General features: G+C 45.7%; 1 protein-coding gene across 1 annotated transcript in view; it reads right to left on the bottom strand.

The window, feature by feature from the left end:
• The window catches only part of SDHA (succinate dehydrogenase complex flavoprotein subunit A), a 38,747-nt gene extending 16,525 nt beyond the window's left edge, over nt 1–22,222 (bottom strand). The window contains exons 1-10 of the mRNA XM_049859453.1: nt 22,103–22,222; nt 17,687–17,773; nt 15,784–15,945; nt 15,195–15,338; nt 14,744–14,908; nt 13,657–13,805; nt 12,843–12,967; nt 11,030–11,198; nt 9,265–9,460; nt 8,470–8,641 (exon numbers count right to left, since the gene is read on the bottom strand). Of these exons, the coding sequence (XP_049715410.1) occupies nt 8,470–8,641; nt 9,265–9,460; nt 11,030–11,198; nt 12,843–12,967; nt 13,657–13,805; nt 14,744–14,908; nt 15,195–15,338; nt 15,784–15,945; nt 17,687–17,773; nt 22,103–22,165 (1,432 nt within the window). The 5' untranslated portion in view covers nt 22,166–22,222. The remainder of the gene's footprint in view (nt 1–8,469; nt 8,642–9,264; nt 9,461–11,029; nt 11,199–12,842; nt 12,968–13,656; nt 13,806–14,743; nt 14,909–15,194; nt 15,339–15,783; nt 15,946–17,686; nt 17,774–22,102) is intronic.
• Nucleotides 22,223–22,262: the final 40 nt, after the last annotated feature.

Below are 22,262 nucleotides of genomic sequence, written 5' to 3'. Positions count from 1 at the left end.
AGCGAATACCCCTCTCCCTCTCTCCCTCCCTCCCCCCCTCTCGTAACCATCAAAGAATATTTTCATCTCTGTTTAAACTATTTCTCAAGTTTTTATAATAGTGGTCTTATACAATATTTGTCCTTTTGCAACTGACTAAATTTCACTCAGTGTAATGCCTTCCAGATTCCTCCACATTATGAAATGTTTCACAGATTCCTCAATGTTCTTTATCGATGCATAGTGTTCCATCGTGTGAATACCAATAATTTATCCCTTCATCTGTTGATGGGCACATTGGTTGCTATCTTTTTGCTATCGTGAACTGTGCTGCAATGAACATGGGTGTACATGTATCTCTTCGTGTAAAGGCTCTTATTTCTCTAGGATATATTCCAAGGAGTGGGATTGCTGCATCGCGTGGTAGTTCTATTTCTAGCTTTCTAAGGAAGGGACATACTGATTTCCAAGGTGGCTGTACCATTTTACATTCCCACCAGCAGTGTATAAGTGTTCCAGTCTCTCCACAGCCTCTCCAACATTTATTGTTTTGTGTTCTTTGGATTAATGCCAGCCTTCTGGGAGTGGGATGGAATCTCATTGCAGTTTTTTTTGTTGTTGTTTTAATTTTTATTAAAATTGTATCATAATATTCCATTGTGCATGAAATGAAATTCAATCAACTATTTCCCTGTGATTGGACAATCCGGCTGCTTTTTGACACTAAAAAATATCTTGAAACAAACATCCTTCTACATGTATTTGTATGTACTGCAGCTTTTATTTATTTATTCTTTCAATAATTTTTATTGAGCTTTAAGTGAACGTTTACAAATCAAGTCAGTCTGTCACATATAATCTTATATACACTTTACTCCATACTCCCACTTACTCTCCCCCTAATGAGTCAGCCCTTCCAGTCTATCCTTTCGTGACAATTTTGCCAGTTTTTAACCCTCTCTACCCCTCCTATCTCCCCTCCAAACAGGAGATGCCAACAGCGTCTCAAGTGTCCACCTGATACAAGTAGCTCACTCTTCATCAGCATCTCTCTCCAACCCATTGTCCAGTCCCTTCCATGTCTGATGAGTTGTCTTCAGGAATGGTTCCTGTCCTGGGCCAACAGGTTTGGGGACCATGACCGCCAGGATTCCTCTAGTCTCAGTCAGACCATTAAGTATGGTCTTTTTATGAGAATTTGGGGTCTACATCCCACTGATCTCCTGCTCCCTCAGGGGTTCTCTATTGTGCTCCCTGTCAGGGCAGTCATCAGTTGTGGCCGGGCACCATCTAGTTCTTCTGGTCTCAGGATGATGTAAGATTCTGGTTCACGTGGCCCTTTCTGTCTCTTGGGCTCATAGCTGTCGTGTGACCTTGGTGTTCTTGTTCTTCATTCTCCTTTGATCCAAGTGGGTTGAGACCCATTGATGCATCTAGGTGGCCGCTTGTTAGCCTTTAAGACCCCAGACGCCACATTTCAAAGTGGGATGCAGAATGTTTTCATAATAGTATTATTTTGCCAATTGACTTAGAAGTTCCCTTAAGCCATAGTCCCCAAACCCCTGCCCTTGCTCCGCTGACCTTTGAAGCATTCGGTTTATCCCGGAAACTTCTTTGCTTTTGGTCCAGTCCATTTGAGCTGACCTTCCGAGTACTGAGTATTGTCCTTCCCTTCACCTAAAATAGTTCTTATCTACTAACTAATCAGTAAATAACCCTCTCCCACCCTCCCTCCCTCCCCCTCCCCGTAACCACGAAAGTATGTGTTCTTCTCAGTTTGTCATTGCGGTTTTGATTTGCATTTCTCTAGTGGCTGATGGTCATAAGCATTTCATCATGTACCTGCTAGCTACCTGAATGTCTTCTTTAGTAAAGTGCCTGTCCATATCTTTTGCCCATTTTTTAATTGGGTTATTTGTCTTTTTGTAGTTGAGTTTCTGCAGTATCATGTAGATTTTAGAGATCGGGCACTGATCAGAAATGTCATAGCTAAAAACTTTTTCCCAGTCTGTAGGTAATCTTTTTACTCTTTTGGTGAAGTCTTTGGATGAGCATAGGTGTTTGATTTTAAGGAGATCCCAGTTAGCTAGTTTCTCTTCTGTATTGCTAATAATGTTTTCTATACTGTTTATGCCATGTATTAGGCTCCTGACGTTGTCCCTATTTTTTCTTCCATAATCTTTATCGTTTTAGATTTTATATTTAGGTTCTTGATCCATTTGGAGCTCGTTTTTGGGCACTGAGTGAGGTATGGGTCTTCTCTCATTTTTTTTTTTTCTGCAGATGGATATCCACTTCTGCCAGCATCATTTGTTAAAAAGACTGTCTTTTCCCTAATGAACTGATTTTGGGCCTTTGTCAAATATCAACTGCTCATATGTGGATGGATTTATGTCTGGATTCTCGATTCTGTTCCATTGGTCTATATACCTGTTGTTGTACCAGTACCAGGCTGTTTTGACTACTGTGGCCGTGTAACAGGTTCTAAAATCAGGCAGAGTGAGGCCTCCTACGTTTTTCTTCGTTTTCAGTAATGCTTTACTTATCCAGGGCCTCTTTCCCTTCCATATTAAGTTGGTTTGTTTCTCCATCTCATTAAAAAATGTCGCTGGAATTTCGATCGAAATTGCATTGTATCTATAGGTCGCTTTTGGTAGAATAGACATTTTTACAATGTTAAGTCTTCCTATCCATGACCAAGATACGTTTTTCCACTTCTGTAAGTTTCTTTTGGTTTCTTGTAGTAGTGTCTTGTAGTTTTCTTTGTATAGATCTTTTACATCTCTGGTAAGATTTATTTCTAAGTATTTTATCTTCTTGGTGGCTACTGTAAATGATATTGATTTGGTGATTTCCTCTTCGATGTTCTTTTTGTTGGTGTAGAAGAATCCAACTGATTTTTGTATGTTTATCTTGTAATCTGACACTCTGCTGAACTCTTCTATTAGCTTCAGTAGTTTTCTTTAGTAGTGTAAGATCATGTCATCTGCAAACAAAGATACTTCTACTTCTTTCGTACCAATCTGGATGCCCTTTAGTTCTTTATCTAGCCTAATAGCTCTGGCTAGGACCTCCAGCACAATGTCGAATAAGAGTGGTGATAAAGGGCATCCTTGTCTGGTTCCCATTCTCAAGGTGAATGCTTTCAGACTCTCTCCATTTAGGATGATATTGGCTTTGTAGAAATGCCCCTTTATTATGCTGAGAAATTTACCTTCTATTTCTATTTTGCTGAGTTTTTATCATGAATGGGTGTTGAACTTTGTCAAACGCCTTTTCTGCATGAATTGATAAAATCATGTAGTTCTTGTCTTTTATTTATATGGGGGATTACATTGTTGTTCTAATGTTGAACCATCCCTGCAAACCTGGTATTAATCCCACTTGGTCATGGTGAATTATTTTTTGATATGTTGTTGAATTCTATTGCCTAGAATTTTTTTTTGAAAAGTTTTGCATCTAAGTTCATAAGGGATAACCAAAAAACCAAATCCACTGCCGTCAAGTCGATTCCGACTCATAATGACCCTATAGGACAGAGTAGAACTGCCCTGTAGAGCTTCTAAGGAGCACCTGGCGGATTCGAACTGTAGATGTTTTGGTTAGCAGACGTAGCACTAAAACACTACGCCACCAGGTTTTCCTCATGAGGGATGTAGATCTGTAATTTTCTTTTTTTTTTGTGGTGTCTTTACCTGGCTTTGGTATCAGGGATATGCTGGCTTCATAGAATGAGTTGGGGAGTATTCTGTTCTTTTCTATGCTCTGAAATACCTTTAGTAGTAGTTTTAGTAGTAGTGTTAACTCTTCTCTGAAAGTTTGGTAGAACTCCGCAGTGAGGCCATCCGGGTCGGGGCTTGTTCTTGTTGGGAGTTTTTTGATTACCTTTCAATCTCTTCTCTTCTTATAGGCCTATTTAGTTGTTCTACCTCGTTTGTGTTAGTTTAGGTAGGTAGTGTGTTTCTAGGAATTCATCCATTTCTTCCAAGTTTTCAAATTTGTTAGAGTACAATTTTTCGTAGTAATCTGATATGATTCTTTTAATTTCATTTGGGTCTGTTGTAATATTGCCCATTTCATTTCTTATTTGGGTTATTTGCTTCCTCTCCTGGTTTTCTTTTGTCAGTTTGGCCCATTTATCAATTTTGCTAGTTTTTTCAAAGAACCAACTTCTGGTCTTGTTAACTCTTTCAATTGTTTTTCTGTTTTCTATTTCATTTAATTCTGCTCTAGTTTTTATTATGTGCTTTCTTCTGGTGCCTAAGGATTTCTTTTGTTGCTCTATTTGTTCAGTTTGTAGGGATAATTCTTTGATTTTGGCCCTTTCTTCTTTTTGGATGTGTGCATTTACTAAGTTGACCTCTAAGCACTGCTTTTGCTGTGTCCCAAAGGTTCTGATAGGAAGTGTTCTTATTCTCATTGGATTCTATGAATCTCTTCATTCCATCCTTAATGTTTTCTACAACCCAGGCTTTTTTGAGCAGGGTATTGTTCAGTTTCCAAGTGTTTGATTTCTTTTCCCTGCTTTTTCTGTTACTCATTTCTACTTTTATGGCCTTTTGGTCAGAGAAGATGTTTTGTAATATTTGATGTTTTATATTCTGCTAAGGCTTGCTTTATGACCTAATATGTGGTCTATTCTAGACAACGTTCCATGCGCACTAGAAAACAAAGTATACTTGACTGCTCTTAAGTGGTGTGTTCTGTGTATGTCCATGAGGTCAAGTTGTTTGATTCTGGCATTTAGATCTTCCATGTCTTTATTGAGCTTCTTTCTAAGTGTCCTGTCCTTCACTGAAAGTGGTGTGTTGATGTCTCCTACTATAATTATGAAGCTGTCTATCTCACTTTTCAGTCCTGTTAGAGTTTATGTATCTTTCAGCCCTGTCACTGGGTGCACAAATAATATGGTTCTATCCTCCTAATATACTGTCCCTTTTATCGTTATATAGTGTCATTCCTTATCCTTTGTGGTGGATTTAAGGTCTGTTTTGTCAGAAATTAATACTGCCACTCCTTTTTGATTGTTTGCTTGATATATTTTTTCCATCCTTTGAGTTTTAGTTTGCATCTCTTGTGGGGGAAAAGAAACATTGTGTTTATCCATTCTGCAACTCTCTGTCTCTTTATTGGTGCATTTAGTCCATTGACATTCAGCGTAATTATGGATAGGTATGAATTTAGTGCTGTCATTTTGATGTCTTTTTTTGTGTTGTTGACAGTTTCTTTTTCCCACTTAATTTTTGTGTTGAGTAGTTTATATATTGTCTTTTCCTCATATTCATCGTTGTTGATTTTGTTTCTCCAGAGTCTTTTTTTCTTGTATTTTATTTTGATGTGTTGGATAGTCTGTCTCCTTTGTGGTTACCTTAATATTTACCTGCAGTTTTCTAAATTTAACTTTTATTTCTTTGTATCGCCTTGTCTTCCTCTCCATGTGAAAGATCTATGACTACATTTCTCAGTCCCTCTTCATTGTTTTAATGTTGTCTTCTTGTACTAATAACATTGCTGTTTCCCTGTTTTGAGCATTTTTCTCTCTTGATTTATTGTGATTTCCCTGCCTGGGTTGAAATCTGATTCCTCTGTCCAGTGTTCTAGTCTTGGGTTGATACCTGACGTTATTGGTTTTCTAACCAAAGAACCCCCTTTAGTATTTCTTGTTTTGGTTTGGTTTTTATGAATTCCCTAACCTTCTGTTTATCTGGAAATGTCCTAATTTCACCTTTATATTTAAGAGACAGTTTTGCTGGATATATGATTCTTGGCTGGCAATTTTCTTCCTTCAACACTTTATATAAGTCATCCCATTGCCTTCTTTCCTGCATGGTTTCTCCCAAGTAGTCGGAGCTTATTCTTATCAAGTCTCCTTTGTAGGTGACTTTTCCTATATCCCTAGCTGCTCTTAAAATTCTCTCTTTTTATTTGGTTTTGGTAAGTTTGATTACATTATGTCTTGGTGACTTTCTTTTAAGAACATTTTCTTAATCAAACTTTGTTATGCCAATTGACCGAAAAGTCTCCTGAAACCATGGTCCCAAACCACCATCCTTGCTACTCTTGTCAACTAGGGGCCATATTTAATTGGCAGGTTAATCAGGATTGTGCAAGTTTCTGTATTATCACTTTCACCAATTTAAAAAGTCATACAAAAAGCATTTCCTGTATAAAAATGGCAGAGCTGGTATTCACAGTTGCAGTAAAATGAGTTCCTTTATGTGGCCTCTTGCTTTGGTTCAAACAGCTTGATAATTTTTTCCCCTAACCCATGAGAAGTTACCTTTGCCCTAGTTTTCTACCCCAGAGGATTTGTTACTTTTGTCCAGATTGATTGACATTTCCTGGGTAAGCTATAAACTTGTGGCTTGATACTTTTTGTCTGGTCCTGGGCTGTATAGCCTGAGCTGTGATTGGTAATCAGCTTGCAGGGATTTGACTACAGGCTATGCAAAGAAGTGACTATGGCCTAGTGTGCAAATGAAGTATCTGTGGCCTATACACAGAGGATTGGTCAGTTCACAGCCGTGGTGGAGGGCCATGCCTTAAAATTGACAATGAGTTTGCTTATATATGCAGCCAATACCAGAGAGATGGACAGACAAAAGAAGAAAGAAGAGAGAAAAGAGAAGGAGCAGAGTGAGAAAGGAGGTGAAGAACCTCCTAAAACAGCTGTAACACAGGTGAAAGGCTGTTAACACTGAAGACAGACAGTAAGAGACCTGGAAAGGGCCTTGTGGCAGAGCGGCGGCAACAGGCCCAGAAGCAAAGTCGGTAGTGATGGCAGAGACCTGCCGCTGGGAATACAGGTAAGAGAGCTCAACACAGCTGCTACGCTGGCTGTGAGCTGGGTCAGTTGGTGCTGGAGAGGACGACGGCAGAGACCGAAGCACAGGGGCCTGCCCTGAAAGGGTCAAGAGAAGGCCTGCACAGCTGAGGGGGTACGCACGGCAGAGACTAAGGCACAGAGGCCTCTCCTGAAGGGGCCAAGAGGAGGCCTGCACAGCTGAGGGGGTTTGCCCAGCAGAGAGACCAAGGCACAGAGGCCTGTCCTGAAGGGGCCAAGAGGAGGCCTGCACAGCTGAGGGGGTTTGCATGGCACGAAGAAGGGTCTGCTTGCTTGCACGGCTGAGAAGGTAAGGGAGCTGTCCTTCACTGAAGAAGGGAGGGATGTGGTCTCTTCGGGGGAGCCTTCCAGACTTTTGCCTACGTGCTTCCTGATCCTGACTGTTGCCTAAAGATCCTGATCCCAGGTTGTACCCCGTTACTTCCTTAATAAATCACTTAACAATAAAGTATGCTCTCTTAGTTCTGTGTGACTATTACAATGAATTATCGAACTCAGCAGAGAAGTAGAGGGTGCTGTGGGGAGGATAGCTGGTTTTAGAGTTGATAAAAAGGTTAGAGTGGAAGTACGTCGACTTCCATCTCATAGGGATCAAATCTGGGCTGATCCTGGTCATTATCTCCCCTGAATTAGACAGGTTCTGATGCTACTACTACTCATATTTCAGAGCACTGAACACCAATGAAATGCTCTGGAGAATGTGTGGGCTGCGGCTCCAGTCCCTGAAGCCAGAACAGTGCCTCACCCCGACCCTGATGTCCTTCTGTGCAGAGCAGGCAAGGTGAGGAGAAAGGCACTTCAGAAGCTCAGAGCAACAGAAACGGTCCTGCTGTTCATGGTACTTAACCAGACTTAATTAGTGCAGATAATACTGTTTTCTCCTGCAAATTATTTTAGGTTACCACAAGAAGAAAGGAAATCTTTTCTGTCTTTGAACAGGGAACCATGACCCAATCCTTTGTTTCCATTAAGTCACCCCTTTCTCCTTTGATAAAGACTAAGTATATTATGCTTTTAGAAAGGCCTATTTTTCTATACTCACCAACAAGTTCAATATCCATCTACCCCTACAGTTTAAAATATTTCATTGCAAATAGTTCGTATCAGACAAATAATATATAATAATCATAAAACAGTTATCAGTGAGCTGATTCTGACTCAGGCAACCCCGTTTGTGTCAGAGCAGAACTACTCTCCAGTGGGTTTTTAATTGCTGTAACCTTTCGGAAGTAGATTGCCAGGACTTAATTCCGAGGCGCCTCTGGGTGGTCTTTAATCTCCAACCTTTAGTCAGAAGCCAAGTGCTCAGCTATGTGCATCAGTCAGAGGAGCTAAGATGTGATAAATTTACTCTCAAAATAACAATTTCCCAATAGTGACTTTTCCAAGCAAAACAATGAATGTGAAAAAAAAATCTGACCAAAAAAATTTCCCTTCATAACCATCAATACCTCTCCTCTACCATGTCTGGTTTCAATTCTACCACTGTGTAATCTCTGGATTTCTCTGCTCCTTCACTTCTAGAAAACACCAAAAGCTAGGCTACCACTGTACGATCATTAAGCCAATCTCCAATTATAAACCAAGACTGCAGCCTCTTGCTGAACCTGAGCTAGCCTGTCCATCTGAAGATAGCATGCACATACCGGGTTTGTAGGACTCTGCGATACTCAGGGCACAGGCCCTGCCGAAGACAACCAGGTCCAGGAGCGAGTTTGCCCCAAGGCGGTTGGCACCATGTACCGAGGCACAGGCAGCCTCTCCACAGGCGTACAGGCCTGGCACGACCTGGTCCTGGCCATTCACGTGCTTCAAAACCTGTGCAAGGACAGAGTTAGGGCAGGATGTTACTGCATCAGTGTCTCTTACGGGCAGTCCCCACAGGCGTGCTTCTCTAGGGTATGTCTGCGTCTCAGTCAGTCCTCCACGGACCACTGAGCTCTCAGCCCCACGCTCTCCTCCCTCCGCCCTGCTGGTTGGCCTTTCTGAACGCTCCCTCACTCTGCCTGAATAGTACCCAAAACCTGGCACTTGTGACCTCAATCCTGTGTCAACACCCCAACTCTGGCTGTCTGGACCCCCTTTACACCCAGACTCTGTGACGCATGATCCGTGCAAAGGCAGCACAGCAGGATGGAAGGATGCTAAACTCAGAGTTGGAATACTGAGTTTCAGGCTCGTCACTTATTACTCATCAATAATGTAAAACTAACAATTCCTACTTACCTACCTCGCAGTGACTATGTACTATGGCGGAATTAACAAAGCTCAATAACTAATTGCTATTAAAGAACAAACGAACAAACTGGAGTACAACTGAGGCCTCTCCTCTGCCCTTCTGCAGCGCATGTGGGAACAAGCCGCAGCCTCAGACGGCACGGCTCTCTGAGAAGTGTCCACCTCCCCTTAATGAGCACCAGTTGGGCACCCCAAGCTGTCACCTGGCCCCGGTAGTTGGTGGGGATGCCGCCCATGTTGTAGTGCACTGTTGGGAGCACAGGGATGGGCTCCTTGGTGACATCCACGCCGGCGAAGATCATGGCTGTCTCCGAGATGCCCGGCAGGCGCATGGCCAGCTGCTCGGGGGGGAGGTGGTGCAGCTGCAGGTAGACGTGGTCCTTCTCAGGACCACAACCTCTGTGACAAACAAGGCAAGAACACTAAGAGTTACATTTCATTATAGCGAATTCAAGACCTGAAATTACTGAGTCACATGATTTCCCTGCATTTGTAGCAAAACACAGTTTATGATCTCAGGTAATTATTTCTCAGAACGTCAGCAGTTTTACAAGGAGCAAAAAACAGTAAAAATAGTAATTTTATAAGATAAACTGTTAAACTGTTAACTATCCTAAATACTGACTTTATCTTTGTTTCTGTGTCAATAAACCCTTAAATACAGTACAGATACACAATCCTTTATTAAAGGATTAAAAACAAAACAGTGCGGCATTGTCAAACATGTTCTTCATAGGAGAAGCAATCTCCCACTGCTAAACACGGACACAAAACCCGATTTAGCCTTTACCACGTACATCACGTCCATCCTATCAGCTGCCTAACACAAAACTAATGGTGTTAATGCTATACTCAAGGAGCCCTGGTGGCGCAGTGGTTAAGTGCTCAGCTGCCAACTCAAAGTTTGGTGGCTGGAACCCACCAGCTGCTCCGCAGGACAAAGATGTGGCAGTCTGCTTCCATAAAGATGACAGCCTTGGAAACCCTATGGGGTGGTTCTACTCTGTCCCACAGGGTCTCTCTGAGTCAATTGACTCAATGGCAGTGGGTTTTGTTTTGGCTGAATGCTATATTCAGGCAAGGTGTTTTTCTAGAAGAGGGAAAACAACATTCCATGCTCATCCAGAACCTAGGAAGGATCACTCGCCCGGCGTACATCTTCTAAACATCTACTGGATGCCAGGCACTGCTGAGATGCCAAGAGGGTGGTGAACACGTGGCTTCCACACCAGGTTTGGGGGAAGAACAATTTGCTATGTTTTCCTTGATAAATGCACTAGAAAGTCCTCTTGCGCCCAATACTCCGAAGAACCATTTGACTTCTCTTCACCTTTTATATTAAAATGTAGAACCTCTACACTTTGATATAAAGGCTGTCCCTCATTTCAAGCTGAAGAGTCATCCCACAACACCTTGCAAGTGTCACCATACGCAAGGAATGGCGTTAAGCACTAAAACAGCCAGAAGCTGCTTCTGAAGGGCAATTAACCCACATACCTCAAAGGTTACCAAAACCCCCAGCAGTGTTAACACACACAACATGCAGGGCTCACATGCTAGTTGGCCAGGTTGAGGGTGTGTGCCCCCCACTGACTCTGGGGGTGTCTGCCTCTCTGTTACATACCTGTTATGTTCCACAAATTTGAGAAAAATTACCATCACATTGGTTAGAATTCTAAGAATTTAGGTCTTTAGAGAAACTTCACAAACAGGCACTAACCAGAGAATCTTAATGAAGTTAACTGTGCACCCACATCTGCACAAGCATACATGGGCAGGGCGTTCACCACACGTGTCTGCTGCACGTGCACGTGTTCACCGCACGTGTCTGCGTGTTCACTGCACGTGTCTGCGTGTGCGCGTTTACGTGTCTGCGCGTGCACAGATAGGGTGGAGATGTCAACTGCGTGTGCGTGTGGGTGCGCGCGTGTGTGTAAAATGACATCTCTGCAGAAAGCTTAAACAAACCTTCCTTCACGGATTTCTAGCGTCATGGAGCGAGACACGACGTCTCTGGAAGCCAGGTCCTTTGCAACAGGTGCGTATCTCTCCATGAACCTCTCGCCCTGACTGTTAATAAGGATGCCCCCCTCTCCACGGCACCCTTCCGTGATCAGACAGCCAGCACCGTATATGCCTGCAAAAAGACCCAATTAAACATTTATAACCTACCGGTCACCATGAGTTGTAATTCAAATGCATAGCATCTTTCTCAAAACATTCCTGGATAGAGAAAAAAGAATATGAAAAGGGCATTACACTCAAAACAGAGTAAGAAGACGGGAAAGGATAAGGAAAAGTAGAATGTTTCCATCTCAGAAAGTACCAACCAAACTAACAGTGAGAAAGATGCTGTGGAGAGCGGGGCTGACCAGGGGGAAGGGGAACCCCACGAATGATCAACAGAGAGCTGCCGAAAGCTAACGATATATTTTTAATTTTTTACAACAACCAAATATATGTTGAATGTTTCAAATTTTAATTTTTGGACATTCTTTTGCACCATGAAACTGTGGTGACTATTTTCGATAAGAACAGCCAGCTTGGAAGACTCACATCTGAAGTAACCAAGCGACAGTCACTATGGTCAATGCCAACACTGGACTTGCGGACTTCTAGCTCATTCCATTTTACAATGACCCCCAGAAAATTAGTAACTTGGCCCAGGTCACTGAGCTGGGAGGGGCAGAACCCAAACACAGGCCTGGCCAATGTGGTCCATCTGCCTTCTCAAACACGCCTTGGTGTCTTACTGATGAGAATCCAGGAACCCAAGGTCCTGAATTTTAACAAAGGAGACTGAAAAAACTTAGATGTGACTTGAATGCAAACCTACTTTTAGTTCACAGTTATTTTGCTTTCAAACAAGAACGAGAATTCCTGCACTTTACCTGGCTCTCGGTGTCCCTAACCTCATGGTGTGTTTTCAGTGGTTTATTTCTTACATGTTAAAAGGAAGCATAAGAAATGCAACTCTAAATAAGTCACAGGAGGGTTCATAGAGCAGCCTCTGTGAGGTTTGCTGGATAAACACAGTAATTAGAAAGGACAGATGCGTTTTTTCCACCCACGGGGACAGGGAGAATGCAATGACACAAGAGGGGCCTGGCCTGACTCTTGGGCTCTGTGGCTGTGATGTGCCCCACAGAGATCTCAGTGCAGGTCTTGTCTGGTGATAGACCGTAAGAGACGACAAACAAAATTTGAACAAGGTGAAACACAGACTAAAGGACAAAGCCTGGTGCTTAGAGTGCCTGCGGACAGTGCGAGAATGAATCTAATCCTGGATTCTTTCTGTTTTGCTTGTCCTTTCTCCTGCTTCTGGGTAACACTTTAACTTCATGCTCATGTGCTAAAGACATAAACCTACACCTCAGCCTAGACCTCCCTTCCCAGTCCCATGCTTGTATCTCCAACTGTCTGTTGGATTCTCCCACACAGCTGAGACGAGCCCACCCCAGGACTGGCCCTCCCCACCTTGAGCCCTCGCTGTGGCCGGGTCTGTGGGCCACACCCAATACTGACTATGCTTGTCTGGCTGTGTACACAGCAGCAAGCAGAATGGAGCCCTGCCCACACAGTGCAAACTAATGGGTGTGATGGACACTGGAAAAGCGTTTATTCACGACTGTGGTGAGGGCCACGACCACGAGGCTTGAGGAGTGCATAGGACAGTGCCCTATGTTGCTCTGGGGAGTCAGGAGAGAATATCTTGAGGAAACAGCACTTACACTGGGACCTGAGGGATGAGAACGAAGGTGTTGGAATAATCCTCTCCTACCTGTGGGGTGGAACTGGACAAACTCCAGGTCCTGGCAGGGCAGGCCTGCTCTGGTGACCATACCGGTCCCGTCACCGGTGGTGGTGTGGGCAGAAGTGCAGCTGAAGTAGGTGCGCCCGTAGCCCCTAAAAGAGACGCGACTCCGTCAGCACATCTTTGAGGGCACTGCAGAAGGGGTAGGGCAACAGAGAGTGGCCCGTGCAGCCAGCCCCATGTGTGCGCTGCTCCAGGACACAATGTCCACACAGCTCCCCGACCCCCGCCCCACCGTGGAGCAGTGTGCCTGCGGTGACACTGCTCTGGAGTCAGGGGTTGGAGGGCATCCACTGTATTTTCCTCTCTAACACTGCCTGAATGTGTCCCTGATGAATACATGTCACTTTTATAACTAAAATTTAAAAATGATCAAAATAACACAGTGTGTAAATGAGACTTACTTATTTTCCTCGTGGGAACAACCAGCAGTAAGTATAAACACAGCACCCTTGTACGCAAGGGGTGTCACACAGGCGTGTGCCAGGCAGCTCTCCAGGAGCAGCTTCTCCTCTGACCCTGCAGTCCTCCACCCGGACTGGGTGACCACCACTAATGCCCACCAGGCCACCTGTGCATGCCCACCACTGGGGCAGGTGCTTTGCTGTCCCCTCTACAGGCGAGGAACTCAAGCTGGCAAAGGTCAGTGCCTCCACAAGGCCGTGTCCACAGCCTACATCTTAACCACCATTTGGTAGTACCTCTACTACTGCTTGAGTAAAGAAACCCTGACATCAACTGCTCTATAAAAACGGTGACAAAGTGAGGGTTAGATCCCTACCCAGTGGCAACAACAGTGTTCTTGGCACGTATGCGATGGATGGACCCGTCTTCTATGCACAGTGCAATGACACCACGACACTCCCCATTCTCCATCAGAAGGTCCAAGGCAAAATACTCAACAAAATAGCTGGTGTCATATCTCAGAGACTAAAAGAAAAAACAAGACCCACATTTTAAATTGAACTTAGGATGAGTACTAAACCGACATTTAAAGTGATCCTGATATGAACAGGTCAAGGAACAACGGGGCCACGGAACACAGTGCACTCCAACGACAGCACGCCACATCACAGACAGCGAAAAGGCTTGCTACGTCCAGCAGCAGGAACAAAACACGGAGACAATGCTGGCGTTTCAGCGCATGCTCTAGAAAGTGAAGCTGCAGGCTCCGGATCCCTCCTGTGCTCGTGACACGGTCTTACTTCTGTAAGCACCAGGCTCTCTGCCCGCCTCCTGCAGGCAGCTGCACAGAAGCTAAACCCCCTTAGGAAGTGCAGAGCCGAAGCCCACGGACCACGGGTCACAGTCCAGCTTGCACTGCACTATATGGGTGCTACCGGCCATGTGCAGCTGGTGGCTGCCCGACTGGACAGTGCAGAGAGGACACTTCCACCACTGCAGAAAGCACCGTCCTGCATAGGCTGGTCAGACTGGTCGACCAGGGTGGGCTCCGCGACACGACCACCACCTTCCCCAGGTGGGCGGTCTGCACACGTCTCAGAGCCCTTGGCAGCGGGAAGCCACTGGTGCCCTGACACTCACCAATCAATGATCTGTACAGAGTCAGGGCATCAGTCTACGTCCATGCCAAGCTGGTCTGACTACCCAATGACCACTGCCCCTCCAATCTGATTCCAGCTTTCACAGGCAAGCCTTAAAACAAACCAATTTAGGAACTCAGAGGTGGTGAAGGGCCTTAAAATATCTGCTCTGATATTACATTTCCAGAACAAAGAGTTGCAAGTTTCAAACCTTGCAGGTAATAGCTATCAATTGAATTTTCCAAAACAGATAAACATGTAACTTTCTGCCTGTTGTCCATATGTGCTGCCTGGCCAGAGCTACCTGCCCGCCTGCTGCCTTACCCGGCCATACAGCGTGTGCAGCAGTGAGTGGCCAGTCCGGTCGGCCACACAGCAGCACCGGTGGGCCTGCCCGCCCTTCCCGAACTTGAGGCTCTGCCCGCCAAATGCACGCTGGTAAATCTTCCCATCTTCGGTTCTGCTGAATGGCATGCCATAATTTTCTAGCTGTGAAGCATAAAAAAAAAAGGAAAAACCATAATCTAAAGCAGTCAAGACACTCATGGCTGATTTACACTGAACAACCTTAATGCGGATTGGCAAACCCAGAGCTGGCATACTCTGTTTATGTAAAAACGTCGACACTTTAGAAAGACAAAAATCTCTTCCTGAGTAATTTGAATAATTAAAGGCAGGAAAAAATTCCCCTTGCTATATCAGCTCATTCCCTTCTTTTGGCACATCTGCCTTGGTCCCCTGGCCTCACTGGAATAGTCTGGCCCCAACCCGTTACCTCAACCACCGAGGCGGGAGCCTGCTCTGTCATGTAGTGGATGGCATCCTGGTCCCCCAGCCAGTCCGATCCCTTCACGGTGTCATAGAAATGCCACCTCCAGTCGTCCTCCTCCATGTTGCCCAGAGCGGCATTGATGCCCCCCTAAAGACAGAGCACACCACGGAACAGTACACGACAGCTCACCCTCTCCCCGGGCCCCAACCAAGCAGACTGTCTGATGTTCTAGCCTGAGGCAGGCTCATGCCGGCTGAGGGAGGCAGTGAGGTATGACAGGCCCCAACCAGATTCATCCCTCAGCAGCTGAGTGACATGGGCCAACGTCCAACCTCTCAGCCTCTGATCTGTCAAGTGGGGATAAAGCTACCTTCCTTGAAATGCTTCTTGAAGGATTAAGCGAGGGGTTATATGTAAAATGCTTAATACTTTAAAAATTTGGTTTAGAATCTGGCACATAAACCTACTCAATTGTATGCCCAAATGTGCCAGGGCCAGAGCAAGCAGAGAAGAGAGCTATGGCAGGAAGTGGGACCGGAGGCTACTCACGCCACGTGGGCTTTCAAAGAGCCAGGCAAACTCCTTCTCTTACCTGGGCTGCGACAGTGTGGGACCTGGTGGGGAAGAGCTTTGAGATACATGCTGTATTGAACCCTGCTTCTGAAAGGCCAAACGCAGCTCGCAGACCTGCCCCTCCAGCACCGACGACAACTGCGTCAAACTCATGATCCACAACTGGATACTGAGTCGAAATCTGGGAAAAGAAAAACCCACTCGTCAACCTGCTCTTAGCTGTGGCTACGGTGAGGTCGCATGAAGGAAGTGAAAGTCAGAAGAAGCGACAGAGGAAAGCAAGGCTTATGGGCCAAGGGCCTCCACTTGTCCTGGGTCTGAGCACAGAGGGCAGGGTGCCTGCCAAAGGAGGAAACCTGCTGTTAGCTACAGTGCCGAAAACACAAAGGCACACCCTCAAAATCATCTGCTTTTGAGAAAGCTTAACGATTAAGACCATAAGTGTCAATTCTGGTTACTAAGTGTGATACTTAAGGTTGTGTGTTGACTTGGCTGGACCGTGATTCTCAGTGGTTTGGCAGTTATGATGTAGTTCGGCAGTCGCATAATGACGTGATCACCTCCATGATGGGATCTGCTGCGAGCAGCCAATTAGCTGAAAGGGAGCTTCCTTGGGGGTGTGGCCTGCATTCAACATAGGTGGATCTTCTGGCAAGGCTTGTGGGCTTTTGCTTGCTCTGGATCCTGCAGCTAGCTCCTGTTCATGTCACTTCCCAATCTTGGGACCTGAGCTAGCAGCTTACCTGCTGATCTTGTGATGCGTCAGACTCCACACCCTGTGAGCCAGAGGCCTGCTGTCTGACCTGTGGATCTTGGATTTGTCAGCCCCTGCAACTACATGAGTCAAGAGAAGCCTCCAGCCTGACCCATGGACTTAGGACTTTCCAGCCTCTACAACTGCGTGAGCCATTTCCTTGACATAAATCTCTCTCTATATTAACACGCTGCACTGGTTTTGTTTCTCTAGAGAACCCAGCCTCAGACACTAAGGTTGGGGGTAGCTGAAGCAAAGAGAAGCAACAACGCAAGTCAAAACATCAGCTCTAGGTAGTTTTTTCTTTCCAATGGTCATTTCTTCATTTTTTTGTCTACGGCCGCACACGTGCTTAGACTGCCCAAGTTCGTGATGCAGGGTGGGTCATGCTTCTTCACCTGGGATCCATACGTGACGACCTGAAACTGAGAGCCACAACTCAAGTCTGTGTTTGCGACTGAGGGGGTGACGAGGACTGACAGGAGCTGCTGTGAGCTTATGGGAAAAGTGCTTGTGACAGTCACTACACGAAGGCAGATGGCATTGTGAAGAGCTATTTAAGAAGCAACAGAGAGCAGGACAGGCAAGGTGAACACAAGTATCTGTGCCAGAGGGCTGCACAACCCATTCTGAACAGACTTCAACTATTCCAGTTAAGTACTGTTAACTTGTACTTTGTTATTTTGTTGCTTTACTTGATTTAAATTTAAATCTGCCTTATACATACTACACAGAAGCTACAAGCAAAAAATATTTATAACTATTTTCATATCTGTACCACAATTAATGCGTCGTTATACAGGAAAGGAGCCCTGGTGGTGGAATGATTAAGCGCTTGGCTGCTAACCACAGGTTGGTGGTTCAAACCCACCAGCAGTTCCATGGAAGAAAGGACCTGGCAATCTGCTCCCATAAAGATTTCAGCCTAGAAAACTGTATGGGGCAGTTCTACTCTGTCCTGTAGGGCCTCTGAGTCAGAATCAGCTCGATAGCACACAACAGCAACAACATACTAGAAATAATCTGCCTGTGCACTGGATGCCTGTGAGAATTTCCTCCTCTAAGAGACCTGTAAGTTACTCATATATATTAGAACTTGGTACAGATCACAGCTCCTCTAACCCCAAGAAAAATGTTTATAAAAAGGAAGAAAAAGCCATGGACTTACTGAATCCGAAACTTTAGCAGATGACCTTTTGTTTCCGTCGACAGTGAAGTGAAAACGGCGTGCTCTTATCTGGGAAGTTGCTGGGCTCTGCTGAGACAAACAAGGAGTGTGAGCATCTCCAAGGAGAGAAGAGTCAGAAACACAGGCGGGAGGAGGATCTTCCTTATAGCTTCCCCTGGCAGACTGTGCTCACTCAGCCAGTGATTTAAGCTTTCCATGCTCCCCAGGTGCTAGTCATCCACAAACCCCTCAGGGCAGGGCCAGGGAAGGACAATGAGGGAAGGAGAGTGTGAGGAAGCAGGGGAGGCTCAGCCACACCCCACCTTTCTCTTCACCCAACTTGACTCTAGGAAAATCTGTTCTGGATTAAATTTGTCTCAAACTGAGACTGACTGAAACTTCTAATTCAACACAAGATGACAGAGGGAGATTTCCACTTTAATTTCTTAGTTTGTGACAGTGGAGAATAGCAAGGATGTTCGCACTGCATTCTATATGCAGGAGAGCTTTGCAAACAAGGAGGCACTTTCATGGATCTATTAGGAATTCTAAATGTTAGAGGTTTGTGGTCCACTGGAAAAGGCACTAGGCATACAGACTAAACAGCACATGGGAAGACCTATGTCCTGGGACACCTGGTAAAAGCTAGCGGGTGCAATATGTGGGCTAACCCTTCACTGAATATGAGAGTGGGGAACCCTGCTCCCCACTCCCTCCTCAGGTGAGGTTACCTCTGCCAGGGCACTTTCCCCTGGCCACTGCAACTCTCACTAATGTTCCACCCTATACACATTTATTCAAGAGATACTGGTATGTACGAAATTACGGCCAGAGTACAAGAGGTGACATTCTCCATGTGCTAAGACTGGCCAGCCACCTATGGGACAGGCTGTTTTCTGTTCTGGTGACTGCACTTTAAAAGACCACTGATAAAATGAAGAGCTCTAAAAATGTCCTAAAGAACAGTTTTAGGAAATAAGCACATATAGCAACAAGAAGAAGAGATACAAGAGATGCTTTCAGGTATTCCGCAATTTGGAAGACACATGATTCTGTGAAGTAAAAACTAGGACAAACAAGTGGGGCGTGCAGGGAGGAGGGCTTTATAAAATATAAAATGAACTCTAAACAGAGCTGTATGAAAATGAACAGACCAGCCATTAGGTGAAGGTGCTCAGGTAGGGCCGGACACCCTGATTTCCTGTGGGGTCCGTCATTTGTGGGCATCCTACCTCTAGGGTGCCTTCTAACTCACAGCTCCAATCACAAAGTGGTTTCTTATATTTTTAAATAGATGTTTAAACAGATATTCTTGAATTCCCCAATTTGCATTTTAAGCCCCTTTCTTTGTTTTTACTGACATAAACCAATTTATTTTTTTTTTCAGAAAGTGAACTAAAAAGAACAAAGATTTTCTTCCTTAGTATAATTTTTTCCAATGGTAAAAATCATATTTTAATGAAGAATTAAGCCATTAAAAGAGTTTTAACACAAATGTTCTTAAAAGTTTTAGAAAATATAATTATACGGTAACAGCAAAAAAACAGCTATAACTGAATATGCAACGTAATTTCAAAAACTTTATTTCGAAAAAGAAAGTAAAATTAAAATAGAAACAGCGAGGTCCCTATTGGTTTCTTGTTCACGCACGCACGCACACACACACACACACACACACCCCTAGCCTGAAAAGCAGCAGCCAGTATAATGAAATCTTTAGCAAATTACCACACCATCCCAGTGAACAGTGACACTAACTTTTGCATCTGTATCTGATTTGGGGGAGATTTTAGAAATTTAGGAGCTCAATTTTAACCCAATTTCTGTTTTTAGATAAAATTGATTTTGTGTAATTACATTAACTAGTCTGTCTCTTAAGGAGAAATTACCAGACATTTTCTAACAAGGCAACATGAAGAATGAGGAAACCTACCTATCATAACACTATTAGGAATACCTGGACTTGGTTTAAGACGGTGGACCAGTTACACCTGTGTATTTTCCCTCCCTCCTGGGACTTTACTAAAGAGGATGATAAAAAAGGATAGAGTTTTACTAAAATGGAATGTAAACACTATTAATCTCAATAGCATTAAAGTACAGGTGACTGAAGCTCTGCAGTAGAAAGGAGAAAAAAGTGAAGGACGAAGAGATGCTAACATCCCTGTCTAACAAAGTGGAGGATCCTCATAAATCATGAACAAGAGATTTGTTTGTAAAAACAAGATTTAAAATTACAAAAGTAATCTAAAAGGACCTAAAAATAGTCACATAGCTATGCTGGGAGGAGGGAGCAAGGGAAGTAGGGTAATTTAGTGAACTAAATCCTTACCCATCAGCAAGTGGAGAGTTAAAATCAGTAAAAATGAACCTGCGTATTAGCTAGATATGGGTACTGGGTCAACGGAGCAGTGGTGGTGCAGTGGTTAACCAGAAGGTCAGTGGTTCCAATCCACTATGGGGCAGTTCTACTCTGTCCTGTAGGATCCCTAGGAGTCAGAGCTAACTTGACCACATCGGGTTTGGTTTGTTGGCACCAGGCCAACAGCAGAAACAATTCAGAATTGTTCTCATAAAAGGTGGTGGGGGGGGGGCAGAACGGCAGGATAGAGACTTTCTTTTTATTTACACGGCCTTCGGTACTAGTTGATTTTTTATAACGATGCGTGTATGTGTGTGTAATACTTTTCATTAAAAATTTAAATGTTTATTATTTTTTAAAATAAGGAAGCTTAAAATACTGTTCACATGGTTACTGAGCCCTGACCATGAGCCTGGTCTGGTATGAGGACCCCACAAAGGTTTCACACAGGTTACCTCTCAGAACCCTCACCACCCGGGAGGTGGCCGGCATTAACCCCACTGAGAAACTCCATCCAGGGTCCGCCTGTCTGACTCCAGATCCTGTACTTTCCCCAGTATCCACACAGACCCTTAGGGAAAACGCCAGAGTCTCTGAACTAAGATTAATACCCAGGTTAGGTATCAGGAACACATTAGTTTTCAAATGTGACTTTAAAAACTAGACTGGAGCCAGGAAAACACTGCACAGGATGTAGACTTGCGTGGTACTGGCATTACAATCATCCTGGGAAGGAGAAGACTGCTATGAGGGCCTAAACAATGCAATTCTACATACACCATTAAAACATATTCAAAACCATCCTTTAAAGAAATTGATTCACACTAAGACAGCATCTTGGATGCCCACGTAACAGGATTTGAAAAACTTCACCTAGAATGAGCTGTTAACCGCTGTTAATTAAGGTCCTAGGTTTTCCTTTTCCCTCTGTGTTAAACTACTTGAGTTTACAAATACTGTCAGTGCTCTGGGGCAATGAAAAGGAAACAATAGTAGAATGAGGTGAATACTTTTGTAACTTGAGAGCAGCAGTAAACACAGAATGACCCGGAAACACCACAAAAAAATGACCAAAATGATTTAAAAAAATTCTCTGTGGACTCAAATCATCTAATTATCTTTATCCCGTATTTTCCGCAGAAATTTCTGAACTGGCCATAATAAACTTCTTCCTTCCCTTCATCTGCGAATCTGTTCCTCTGTAAACTCTTGATTCTTCAAGAAAAGGAGCCAACCTTAAGCTCCGAGAAGTACGTTTGAGAACGAAAAGTAGTTTTCACTCCCTTCATCGAGATGAGAGTTAAAGCCAGTAAAGACCCAAGCCCGCCTCTCACCCTGAGGCGCCCCTGGCGGCTCAGTTCCGCCCTCGCCCGCGGCCGCGACCGCGAGCACCGAGCGCGGAGCAGCCGGGTGCCCCGGCCGAAGGCAGCTCCGAGAGCAGAGCACGGTCCGTCCCAGCCGGCCTCGGGCGACGCCGACCTGCTCCCGCGCTGCCGGCCTGACGCTCGGCGCTCTCCCCGCCGGTCTGCACCGACGACGTTCCCGCCGCGGACGAGACCCGACAGCCCGCAGCTGCCGCCCAGCCGAGCCCTCCGCGGGGACCGCACCGAGGCCCAGGGAGCTCAGGACGACGACGACGCCGCCGCCGGCCGCCGCCGCCCTGTGACCTTGGGCGGAGCCGCCTCCCCGAGCCGACGCGCCGCGACCTGGAGCGGGGACGACCTCGGGCTGCCGGTCTGACCCCGGGCTGCCGGTCTGACCCCGGCCCTGGACCCGTGCGGCGGAGGGATCCGGCCGGGGCGGCGCGCGAGGTCGTGACCTTCACCAGGACGCAGCGCGGCGGCTCTGCGCCGACTCCGCCCGGGCTGGCTCACCGGCCGTCCCCCGGCTGCTCCCCGGCCGGCTCCGTCCGGAGCCCGCACCCCGGGGACCGTCGCCCCGCCGCGTCCCGACCCCAGTGGGCGCGGGGACCAGGGGGCGCAGGACCGGGCTCCGCTCCGCCGGGACCGTCCCGCCGCCGCCTCGGCTCCCGCCCGCCCGCGGCGCCGACTCACCGCCCGGATCAGCGCCAGGCGCCGGCCGCGCAGCAGCTGCGACAACACCCGGGCCCCCGACATGTCCGCCACCACAGCCGCTCCCGCCAGCCCCCCTGCGGCAGACTGCGCCTGCGCACCGCGTCGCTCCGGGGGCGGGGGAGGGGAAAGAGGGCACCGC

This window comes from Elephas maximus, chromosome 2 (genome assembly GCF_024166365.1).
Source record: "Elephas maximus indicus isolate mEleMax1 chromosome 2, mEleMax1 primary haplotype, whole genome shotgun sequence".
NCBI classification, from domain to species: Eukaryota; Metazoa; Chordata; class Mammalia; order Proboscidea; family Elephantidae; genus Elephas; species Elephas maximus.
This window is presented reverse-complemented; position numbering and strand designations above follow the sequence as displayed.